General features: G+C 36.6%; 1 protein-coding gene across 1 annotated transcript in view; it reads right to left on the bottom strand.

Annotated features, from left to right (window-relative positions):
- Positions 1-13,332, bottom strand: part of kcnh5b (potassium voltage-gated channel, subfamily H (eag-related), member 5b) — an 82,811-nt gene that overhangs the window by 20,781 nt on the left and 48,698 nt on the right. Inside the window, exon 10 of the mRNA XM_002664207.7 lies at positions 1,280-1,476. Coding sequence (XP_002664253.1) covers positions 1,280-1,476 — 197 coding nt within the window. The remainder of the gene's footprint in view (positions 1-1,279; positions 1,477-13,332) is intronic.

The raw sequence follows: 13,332 nt of genomic DNA on the forward strand, positions 1-13,332 counted from the left end.
CATTAGATCTAATTCTGTCTTATGGAATTGAGGTCATTGATGTAGACTTTATACCACAAAGTGATGATATTACAGACCACTATCTCTTACTATATAAGCTGTGTTTACCTGTAATTAGCAGATCCGATCCGATATATCGCCCTAGTAGAACTATCGTTCCGTCCACCAAAGATGAATTGACAAATAACTTCCCTGATCTTTCTCTATTTCGAAATGCACCCGCAAACTCAAATGACCTTGATGTAGTAACCAGCAGTATGGATGCCATCTTAACTAGCACACTAAATACAGCGACACCCATCAAATTAAAAAAGGCTTTTAATTTTATTTGTCATTAGTTTTTGCTTTTTCTATTAATTTTTACATTCTATCCTAATTTCTATACACTTTGTAACGTTAGTATGTGACGAGACATTGAGTATATTTACATGCAAACCAATAGTCCGATTTTAATATGATTAAGACAATACTCTGATTAAGAGGCTACCATGTAAACAGCAATTTTTTATTAATTTATTTAATTAGGTCATAATCGAACTAAACAGAAATTTCGCAGTTTTGCAACAGGATATTCCATGCACACATATTCCATTGACACTTTTCTCTGCACCTGCCAAGTCAGTGAAGGACCACAGACACATCCAGTTTTTTTCCCATTAGGGGAGCGGTATCAATTTCCAGTAAAACTAGATTCTTCCAGTAGTTCATACTCGCATCCAATATCTCATTTGTCATGGGAGCATGCATGAAATGTTCCTGAATGAAAGTGAAAGTGCCAAACTGCAGTTAAAGTCAACAAATTAAAAACGAAACACCTGAAATGACATCCAACGTTGGAGGAAACGTGGATAGCATAGTGACATGATGACGTTAATCGAATCATGCACTACAGAATAACATGCAAAATAAGATCAAGAACATTCAAAAAGCAACTCATGTAAACACCTCAATCATATTACTGTCTTATTCAGATTAAGGTAAATAATTTGATTACTGACGTCTATGTAAACATAAGAACTGTTAATTTTATCTGACACCATGGCCAAATAAATAAACAAACAAATAAAATTAAAGATCATTTGCAGATTTGATTCAAAGAGCAGCTTGACAGAACAAACAACAGCGCTCAAAAAATAGCAGAAGAAAAGTATGACATGTGAGCACCAAGGGATTTAAAACAGGAAGCTAAACGCGCAAAGAAAGAACTGTAGTCTGAAATGCTGGGAAAAATGACAACCCTAGCAAACACAAAGAGAAAGAAGTTGCTAATGTCTCTCACCCTTTTGCGTAGGTTGCAGGTGAGAAATAGATTTCTGGAGAAAGAGTTTGCAAAAGCCGTGTAGAAGTCCAACACTTTCAGCAAGGCTTCTCTCTTTATGATGTGAAGATCACAGTATGTTAACGCCCGAACATTGGCGCAAGAGTGGGCTAAAGTCGTCTCCTTCCAGAACACATCACCAAACACGTCCCCTTTACCTATATGGGAGAGAAAGAACGAAAACATAAGAGAATATGCAAAGAGGGATTTTAAAGAAATTTCATAGTCGCAAGATCAGATTGCTTTAATTGGTGTCAATCAAATGGTTCTAGCAGGGTTGAGCAGCAGAATGATCAAATCTGACAGTTCAATTAATATCGTCTTTTGCACAGCTGGAGGCTGGAGCTGACCTAAGCAGAACTATTTGATTGTATCAAACAAAGTTACGCTTATTCTTCTTAAAAGAGGCAATCAGCCTGAAAATGAATCAATTACTCATCCCCCTGTCACTCTAAACGAATCTGACATATTTCGAGTTATTTGAAGCAGAGCAATTTATTTGTGTTATGAAAAGACAATTAAAAGAATAGTTCACTTTTAAAAATTATTATTATTATTATTTATATTTGCTGTCTTATTTAATAAGTATATTGTTTTTATGGTCATTAGTTCTGGGTTGGGAAAAAGCAGAACAGTGTGTTACTTATTTTGTATGTACACTCACCGACAACTTTATTAGTTACACCTGTCCAACTGCTCATTAGCGCAAATTTCTAATCAGCTAATCCCATAGACATGGTCAAGACAATCTGCTGCAGTCAAACTGAGCATCAGAATGGGAAAGAAAGGGGATTTATGTGACTTTGAATGTGGCTTGGTTGTTTGTGCCAGACGGGCTGGTCTGGGTATTTCGTAAACTGCTGATCTACTAAGATTTTCACGCAAAGAGAATGCATTCTCTGTAATAAATGCGTTGCTTTATTACAGAGAATGGTCAGAAAAAGAGAAATTTTCCAGTAAGTGGCAGTTCTGTGGGTGCAAATGCCTTGTTGATGCCAGAGGTCAGAGGAGAATGGCCCGACTGGTTTAAGTTAAAAGAAAGGCAACAGTAACTCAAATAACTACTCATTACAACTGAGGTATGCAGAAGAGCACCTCTGAATGCACAACACGTCTAACCTTGAGGCGGATGGGCTACAGCAGCAGAAGACCACACCAAGTGCCACTCCTGTCAGCTAAGAACAGGAAACTGAGGCTACAATTCGCACAGGCTCACCAAAATTGGACAATAGAAGATTGGAAAAACGTTGCCTGGTCTGATGAGCTTCTGCTGTGACATTCGGATGGTAGGGTCAGAATTTGGCGTCAACAACATGAAAGTATGGATCCGTCCTGCCTTGTATCAACGGTTCATGCTGCTGGTGGTGGTGGTGTAATGGTGTGGGGGATATTTTTCTGGCACACTTTGCGCCCATTACTACCCATTGAGCACAACGCCACAGCCTACCTGAGTATTGTTGCTGACTATGTCCATCTCTTTATGGCCACAGAGAACCCATTTTCTGATGGCTACTTCCATCTCATAAAGCGTGAATTATCTAAGACTGGTTTCTTGAACATGATAATAAGTTCACTGTACTCAAATGGCCTCCACTGTCACCAGAACTCAATCCAATAGAGCACCTTTGGGATGTGGTGGAATGAGAGATCACATCATGGATGTGCAGCTGACAAATCTGCAGCAACTGCGTAATGCTATCATTTTAATATGGACAAAAAACTCTGAGGAATATATCCAGTACCTTGTTGAATCTATGCTACAAAGGATTAAGGCAGTTCTGAAGGCAAAAGGGAGTCCAACCTGGTACTAGTAAGGTGTACCTAACAAAGTGGCCAGTGAGTGTATATGATATTGTATCTGCACAAAATGTTAAGCACAATTTTTATTAAATCATTATTTACTGACCTTTATGCTGTTTAAAACTCTAATGACTTAATTCTTTGGCAAGACTCAAAACATGCTCTTTTTTTGCCATGAGAACATCATAACATTAAATATTTTATATTGATCTGCTGAAATAAATGCTATAAATTATAACATTCTTATTATTGGCAAATACTGTACATATTAATAGCAAATCCAAAGAACTGATAATAACACTTTCAAGTAGCGAGGGAGACTTTTTTCTTCTTTAAGCTCTTCTAACACAGACGACATCTTTAAGATATTGGGATGCAATCAGGCTGAACCACTTGAACTTTTTTCTTGGTAACACTTTAGTTTAGGAAACAATTCACATCATATAAACAGGCTTAAAACCTGACTATTTCTAAGATATTAACTGTTTATTAACACACATAAAGCATGATCTTATTTGACAACCCTAATCCTACCCAAAACCTAAGCCCAACTACTTACTTAGTAACTACCAGTACGCAGCTAATTAGTAGTTTATTGAGTGCAAGTCCAAGTAATGGGTTGTTACTATAATTGTACATTCAAATAAAGTGTGATTGAGCTTTCGAATGGCTGTCTTAAGCCCCATTCAGATTATATATTTTTTTCCAGATTGTGGTCATGATTTGCTTGATGTAGGATGCCATGAGAATTCATTAACAACAAATGGGTGTCAGGAGACAATCTTCACTAGATTCTTTGTTTTATTTTTTACTCTGTCTACATGTGTGACATTGACCAACAGAAGTACAGACTTTCTTCCATACACATTATTTAAAATAAAAAACAAAAAAGAGAGGGCTGTGCTGAAAGGTTGACAAATGAAAGGGAAGAAAGTTTTGTGGAATTATAACAACAGTACGCTTGCCTGTATGATGTATCACTTTGTAACATGACAGAATAAAAAGAAGAATGTTGGCAGTCAATAGCCAAAGTGCTTCTGCAGCCCGGTGAGTACTGGAATTTGCATGTAAATTAGGTTAAATATGTGCTCCTTTACAATGTGGTGTGAGAAATGTTATATGAAATTATATTTAACTGGCTGTTTACTGAAAGTTTCAATTTCATTTCAATTAACATTAGCATTTGTTGGTGCATGGCTGTTTATTTACAGTCGTTGCTGAAAAACCAACTTATCTAATTTCTCTTGTTTAGAAAACACGCAAGCACACACACACACACACACACACACACGCTTCTTAATGAAGGAATGCACATTCTGGATGTCACATAATAAGGATATACCATAATAAATCAAGAGATGCCTAAACAAGGGCCTGCGGGTCGAAGTGGGCACATTGTAACCTTTAATTTGGCCCATAATCTCCTCTGAGAACTGAGTGAGAAGGATGGAGTCTTTAAAAAATTTTCATGTTTAATTTGACGTAACTTTTTTTGTTTGTTTTATCGCTGAGCTACAAAAAAAGCAAACTGAAATGAAATGCTTCAATTAAATGTTGTAAATAAATCTATGGTAAATAATGTCTGACGGAGAGAGAACTATGCAGGAGACATCGGTGAGCATATCAAGTCAAAAACTAGTGTAACTCAATTATGTTATAAATGAGATGTAAAGAGTTCAATTTTATGAGTTTTTGTTTTTACTGTAATAAGTTCATTATAAATCGTAAAAAATGCTGTATTAGTTATTATAAAGCAATGCTTTCTGTAGTTATTTTTAAATATTATTAAATAAATGAGGAAATTCCTCATGCTAACTATATTTACCTCCGAGCCACTAGCCTCAATCAAGTCTGATTTTTGGCCCTTCATAAAAAAAAGTTTAGACTCCTCTGATCTAGACAAAAATGACAAAATCTGACACAATAGCTGTAGTAAAAATAGTGTAGTGAACTCCAAACTCTTAGCAGCGATGGCAAGCTGCTAAAGGCTTGCTTTTGTAACAATTCTGCATGCTTTTACTAAAGTGCCTGCTCTTTATTTTAGTTTTTTCTTAATTTTGGCATTTAGAAACAGTAGTTACAAACTAACGCGACAATGCACTCGTGCGAAATAAGAACATACATATATATACATACACACACATACACTTTAAATCAAAGTTACAGTATAAGTTCTCCAGTGATTTAGTTTTTTTTTTTCTTCAAATATTTCCCCAATTATATTTAACAGAGCAAGGAATTTTTTACAGTAATTCCTATAATATTTTTTTCTTCTGGAGAAAGTTTTTAATAAAAAAAAGATTTTAAGTTCAATATTCCAGCCACCTTAAGCAATCTTTTTTTTCTGATAAAGAAAAAAGATAAAAGAAATCACTTATTAGAAACTAGTCATTAAAACTATTACATTCAGAAATGTGTTGAAAAAATCTTTCTGTTAAACAGAAGTTGGGATAGAAAATATACATGGAGGCTAATAATTCAGAAGGGCAAATAATTCTGACTTCAACTGAATATATAAAGCAAGTTTCCGTTTCGTGCTGACCTCAAATTATCTGCCTGAATCAGATCATAATTGTCAAGCACAGAGCACAATAAACGTAAAGCTCAAGGATCATTCCTTAATTAACAATCATATTCTGAACTGATAGAGAGGCTGCGTCAAAAAGAGAAAAAAGAAACAGAGAGACAGTACGAAAGCAGGATAATTGGTGCATTAGATGAATGTGGTATTATCAGAGAGGAGTGTAGTTGTCTCTACTCGTTTGAGATGCCGAAGATCAATGCATACTGATCTCTCCCCATCACTTCCCACAGATCTCTGGCGCCAGAGACCCAAAATAGACCTTCAACCTTCAGATACCAACCCTGCACTCATTCCATAGGACGCAGCAGTGCTGAACATGCAAAACCCACAAGAACGTCAGACATGCACCTTGTCAAATAATAAAACCTTTTTGTTTGACTCAAAAAAAAACTTTTTCCAGGCTGATATTTCTTAAAGGGGTGGTATAGAATGTAATTTTAAGGCTTGAATGTGTTTATGACGCAAATCAATTCAATTCTATTCCTGTTTATTTATATAGAGCTTTTACAATGTAGATTCAGTCAAAGCAGCTTAACATACACTTAACATGGGCAATGTGTGCTCATGCTTCATTTGTGAGAAATCATGTTATTTTTTCATATACCTTACTTTAATTATATGCAGCTACTCAGCTAACATGAAAATGATTAGAATATTTCCTAGTTACTCCGAAAAGCCCACCCTCAAGAGGCTCTGATTGGTCAACTAACATAATGTGCAGTAAATCGCGGATCAGCTCCACGTCACCAAGAATAGCATCACACCTCCACATGCATGCAGTTTGCCTCTGTTGTGTAATGACTGTCAGTCAAAGTAGCTGTTAGCCATATCGGTTTGTGGCTGAATCAGACAGAAAATGAAGAGGACACAGCTGAACCTCACGCCTGCTCTGAAAAATAAAGTTGGGTTATAAGCAAGTAATAAGATGTTCAAATATTTTTCACAAGTTCCTGATTTGAGATGTACAACACAGGGAAAGCGGCGGCATGAGACACTGCAACGCTGGTGAAGATTGTGGGTGTTTACAGCGGTTTGACGGATAAATATGAATTTAAAGCTAAATTGTTAATAGTGCCAAACAGCATTTCCTGTTGTTTACATCCTTGTTTTCATTTTTGCTTTAACATACTGTTAACGCTTGAAACTATGCATGTAATAAAACAATTTTGACAAATAAAAATACTTACAGGTTGTGGCTCATAAACCAAAGCTTCTTCAATTACAGTTGGAGTTGCTTCTTCTTTAAAGTGTTTTTAGCTGAATGAGAGAGATTCTGAAAGCTGTCCTTTGTCAAATGCTAGAGCTATATATTTTTATAATTCTCTGGAACATAATAAAAATTCAATTGTAAGCACTTCTCTCTTTGTGTTGTGTCCTTTGAAAGCCCAAATACAGAAACAGACATCTCTGTGGAAAAGCAGCGTTCGGGTGCCATTTTAGCTAACATTACACCACCCCTTCGCTGCGCATGGTGAATGCACTACCTAATAGTTTATAATCAAACTAACCTAGATGTATTTTTTGTAGTCCCCAAATTCGTTCGCTGTAGGCTTTGCTAAGCTACTTCTGTAAAAGCCAATGTCTCCCTTTGTATTGAACTTGAGCGTTTTACATTCAGAGATGCCGTTTATGTTCACACATTACCATTACTAATCACTGCATTACACATGAACTAAAGTTTAAAATATGATATCGTAGTGGACCCAAGGGCAGACTTAGTATTTTGGGGGCCCTGAGCAATTCCAAGTATGGGGCACAAGCTTTTTTTAAAAATTAATCTGCATGTTAAAAAGCAGAGGTGTCCAAATTTGGTCCTGGAGGTCTAGTGTTCTGCAGATTTTTGCTCCAAATTAGCCTAAACACACCTGCAAGGATGTTTCTAAAAAGCCTAAAAGGAGCTTGATTAGCTGGCCCAGGTGTTTTGATTAGTGTTGGTACGGAAGGAAAGTACCACTATTAATAGGGGGATCCCAGTTTTCAAAAGTATTAACATTAAAATCCTAGCAGTTATAGACAGATTATACAACATACAATAGAATATTTGAAAAAGAGCTACATGAATAATATAGGCCTCTTGGCATTGGTCGGGGGCCCCTAATTCCCCGGGGCCCTAAGCAGCTGCTTACCTTGCTTAAGTCCGCCCCTCAGTAAAGCTGTGATCACACTAGACTTTTCTCCCCATAGATTTCCATTCATACGCACATGACTGCGACAGATCGGAAACGCAAGCTTGTGCAACAAGATTCCAGTTTGCTGCGTTGGAAAGTTCAAGCTTGGTGAACTCTGACCTGCGAAATCGCATAATGTAACTGTGTGAGACCAATCGAAGATCAAAGCATGACCTATCTGGACAGACAATTAATATTTGGACCAATCACTCGCTTTTTGTTAATGTTTAATCATCTTGTTTGATCTCGCCCCTTTTTGCAGTGCATACGACACAATTTAGCATGCTCAAACTCTAGTGTGACCAGAGCTTCAAGCTGAGCTCAGCATAATCTCACCATCTAGTTCGCAGGTGTTTGTCCTGCCAATTATACATTTATTTCTAGTATCAAAACATATTTAATTGGCTGCACATGCCAGACCAATTAAAGCACAATTAGCAGCTGCTTGTACTGCATGCACACATGCGCTCTCATTAACTATTCAAAGCAAAACCGAAAAATCCTCTTTTTCTGAAAACCATTGTTCAGATGTCAACAATGCAAAAAACAATCATGTCAACTCTACTAACAGATTGTATACTGAATACAACAGTTGTTAAATTACAAAATACAACGTTAAGTCGTATTGATTCGAAAGCTTCATTTAAACATTGCTTGGGTTCAAAATTTAGTGTTTATTTTGAATCAAACAGACTGTGTGCAGCAGATTTGGTCTGTGGAGACTTTGTCAAGGGCCCTACTGAGAGTTTGAAGACAATCATAGCACCCTGAAGAGGCTGTGGGGATTTACAGTTGATCTTAGACAGAAATGCAAAGCTGCCACACATGGTCTTCAAGGAGTCAGACGTTACCATGGTACTCCGTTGCCTTGGGGACAGTCGATCCCATACCCTCAGGATGTATACTGTATTATTATTTATTTATATATGATTTTATAATGTGCATAAGAAGAGGATATGCAAACAAATATAAAGTAGACAATAAGGCTCTGAATGCAAACACAAACTTTAAAAGGATAGTTCCCACTAAAAACAAAAATGTGTAATCACAGACAAACAATTGCAACAACAAACTTTTAAAAATGGATTTAAAGTGCCAGTTTTATGGGGAAACAATACCCATCTATCTAGTTATTGTCTACACAGCAAGCAATTCTGTTAAAGTCTATTTTGAGTCCATCCCACAGGCATTCTACAAGTACAAAACAAACCAAAACACCATTGGTTTGTACTGTATCTGCATAGACACAGAGTGTTTCTTTTTAAAGGGACATTACACTGGCCTGGCATGAATAATATAATGGGAGTTTTTATGGATCTGTTTGAACAGGGAATGTTTGACAACACCGTCTTCTGTATGCAAAACTTAAAAAATACAAAAAGAAACACCTTTCCTTTTTTAGTAGACTGTTAATGTATAAATGCACCAGATGGTTTCTTTGTCATAGTTGCGTTTATACAGCATTTATACAGTATGTGTGCATTGTATTTGGCAGATGCTTTTATCCAAAACACCCAGTGTTGGGCAGTAGTGTCCGTACAAATAGTGACGCTACCACTGTAGCTTAACTATATTCCTTAGAAATGTGGCGGTATCAATGCTACTTTCTAAATCAAATAGCTTTTCAATAACGAAGCTAGTATTTTAAGTAAGTAGCGCAGTAGCGTCCACACAAGCTACATTTACTGATCGCGGATCAATAAGTGACGCCACCACCATTCATGTAACTGTGAAGCCGGTGTCTGGCCAATAAAAGTAAATCCATATGATAATGAGAATGACAAATTCTTCTTCTTCGTGTTTTACAGTGGTCGAAAACAAACTTTTTGGTGAGTTTAGCTGCCTTTTTAATGCACATGACATTTGGGCAAGACTGTTGGAATACGTCCCTTTGTGGCAGTCGCACAGAATTTTCAGTGTTGTCGTGCACCATGGGAGAGAAGCTGATTCTTATGGTGTCCTAAATAAAGTGCAATCTTTGTTTTGGGCGCACGGACCTGCTTGGACAACACCAGAATACATCAGATCCGGTTGACAGGTCGCACAAGGTCTATTCGCAGGAGTTAAAAATATTTTCAAATATTTTTTCGCAAATATTTTAACGGATACCTAGCTTGGATCGCATACAAAGATGTCTGAAACTCCACGCAGCTCCCGGAATACTCTCCATTGGAAATGAGTGACTGCCGGTCTGACGCTTGCCATTTGTCGCATGCAGTGGAAATGTGGCTTTACTGCCACCTCTTGGTCCGGTTGGGGATGCTGCCAATCAATCATTGGGCTAACACAAAGAAGCAGAAGCAGGACCGTACCTCAAAGTACATGTCTTAAAGTTAATTCTGATGCGGTGATCTTGTTAGAATTGAACTGGTTTTAGATTTATTCACTGATTGTTCTGCAAATGTGCCCAAGTGCACTTACTTGAAAAAAATTGTTTAATGTAAATACAGTATTTAAAATAAATTGTGTTTTTGAACAATACTTTAGGGAAGTAATTGAATTAATTTGCTGTGTTTTTTTGTTTTTGCTGTCTAATGAAACGTGTTTCAGTTTGGAACAGCCTATTAATTGCAGTAAATAGCTGGACTTAACAATTATGCCACATATCTTTCATTGACAGTTTTATTGATCACTAAGACAAAAATGACTTGGATTGAAGTTGCTTCAATTTAACAAATGGAAAAAAACTGCTTAGAGGAAGCTAAACTACTATTGTCATGTAGCTTTTAGCTTAGCTTGCTACATTTCCCAGGAGGTAGCTTTTAGTGTAGTTACAGTAAGCTACATTTAAGTAACTAATAGCATAACTCACTACATTTTTCAAGTAGCTTGCACAACACTGAAAACATTTAACAGTACATTGTATTTTTGTATACATTTTTATCAGGTTATAAGTTTTAAGGAAATCAAATGCCCCCCTCTTCTATTGGTTAGCAACATGTTTGTTGTAGGTACACTGTATATGTATGATTATGTGATATAGGTGTGATTTGCTATAGGTATGCATGTTTACTATCGGTATGATGCCACCATTTTCCTTTTGGTTGAACAATCCCTTCTAGTAAACACTTAGCTCTAAGGAATATTTTTCTTTACAACACTTCTGGTGAATATGCTCCAGCAAAAATTGTTTTGAGAACATGTGAGCCAAAAAGATACAGCAAATGTGACTAATGATTTAATTTCTTCTCATTCAGTCTCCTGCAGAGCTGCTAAGCTCTACACCTTGCTAACTCATCTCCCCAGGAGCCCATCTTGCTCTGCCCAGACACCCACCACTCTCTCCTGAGCTCAGAGAAACACTGTGGGTCCAGGCCTCCTGCTGAGCTGGAGAAAAAACAAGGCCCCAACTTAGCGGCCATTAGAGATTAATGATTTATTTCGCTGTGTGGTTTCGTCACTATGACGACTCAAGCGAGAATCATAATCTAATGGAATTGAAAGTATGAAAGTGAGACGCTGTTTGAAAAGGACGTCAGTCTGAAAGCTGGAGATCCAATGAAAATCACATTAATGATGGCAGAATTTATTTTATACTGGAGAACCATGTGCTGGATTTGTTCTATGGTGTCACAAATCTCTTTTTAAAAGGTTTTTCTAGAGTTTTATTATTTATTTTCTTTTTTTATATATACTACCCTCAATGTCGTGTATAATGTGGCTGTTTGTGAATGTAAGAGATCTGAAAAGTTTTAAAGATCAAAGTGCATGATAAATAAAGTTACTGTCTTCTGAACCACTGGAGCATGTCATCAGGAATTGTGGTTTCGTTTATATAATTTGCATAATGCCATCCAATCCTCTTTATTGGATGCCAGCAAACAACATCTACACTGACCCATATCCAAATTCTGGAGCTGGTATATATTGTTAGCATTATGCGGAGAAGCATTATTGTCAAGACAAATTTACATTCCACAAGGACCTCTGCACTTTTACTCACAGTAATTAGGTGCCATGCAGAGTTTGAATTAACTTCCACATACAATATTTCATAATGAACCACAAACTAAGCAATAACTAAACAATTGAAAAATCCTAATCATATATCACTTGCGATGGAGGTTCGTACTGATCAACTAATTCTTACAATCAGGGCTTGACATTAACACCCGCTTACCCACCAAATGCAGGTAGACTTCAGCTGTGGCGGGTTAGACAGCTGCTCACACTAGCCACATTGACTGGTTGAAAATAATTCTTAAATTGCTAGCACTGGCTCGTTGCTAAAGATTAGAATTTTAGTTTAAGACAGTTTGTCAATATGCATGCAAATGTAATCTTAAAATCAAGAAGCAGTACAACTGAAAAAAACAACTGTTTGTGCGAGCAAAAGAAAACAGGTAAATACCAAATAAGAGGATGATCACGCTTACAGTACAAGATTTTTGTTGTTGCCGCTTTTGCTTTAACTATTATTTGAACAGATTATTATTATACCTAACATTAACCGTGTGCACGATCACTCTTTTATTATGACACACGAAATGTTTTTTTGTTTGTTTTTTGCTAATATGGTTAAATTATCATCCTTTAAATTGTTTGAATATGTCTTATGCAAAGGTTAGTTAACTGGTGATCTGGCTAGTAATAGTGGAAAACTTTTAGCCACAGTGGCTGGTGATGAAAAAAGTTAATGTCACGCCCTGCTTACATTTCATCGCTGAATGCAGGCTTAAACTGATTTAGAAAAATCAATCTTTTTAATTTTACTATATCAAATCAACAAATCATTACTCTACAGTGTTTAAGATCGTGTGTTTCACTGTAAGCAGTATAGAAATTACTATGGCGTATGACCAATCATAACAGAGAAGGCAAAGATGTTTACAAAGAACGAATTTTCAAAATAATTTCCATTTGTGAAATGCACTGATTTTAAATGTATCTCATGAAAAAAGAATGTTTTTCGAGCTTGGATGCATGACAATTTATTGTTACAATAAGTTCCAAAATGGCTGCAAAACTAAAGGAGGAATGTTTTAAATTGCATAAAATGAGCACTAAAAGGCACAATGTATAAGGTTTTCTTCAATAAAAGATCATAAACCACTAGAATATTGTTATATATTCTGCTGATGCATGTAATTTCCTTAAACTAAATGTTTTGAAGGTGGCATGGAGGCTCAGTGGTTAGCACTATCGCCTCACAGCAAGATGGTCACTGGTTTGAGTCCCGGTTAGATCAGTTGGCATTTCTGTGAGGAGTTTGCAGGTTCTCCCCATGTTCGTGTGGGTTTCGTCTGGGTGCTTCGGTTTACCCTACAGTCCAAAGACATGCGCTATAGGTGAATTGGGTAAATAAAATTAGCTGTAGTTTATGTTTGAATGTGAGATTATATGGGTGTTTCCCAGTACTGGGTTGCGGCATCCGCTGCTTAAAAGAATATGCTGGAAAAAGCATGAGCACTCAAGTCCAGAAATAAATTATGGATAAAAAAAAATTAGTAATCAATTAATTA

The sequence above is a fragment of the Danio rerio genome, chromosome 13 (assembly GCF_049306965.1).
Source record: "Danio rerio strain Tuebingen ecotype United States chromosome 13, GRCz12tu, whole genome shotgun sequence".
NCBI classification, from domain to species: Eukaryota; Metazoa; Chordata; class Actinopteri; order Cypriniformes; family Danionidae; genus Danio; species Danio rerio.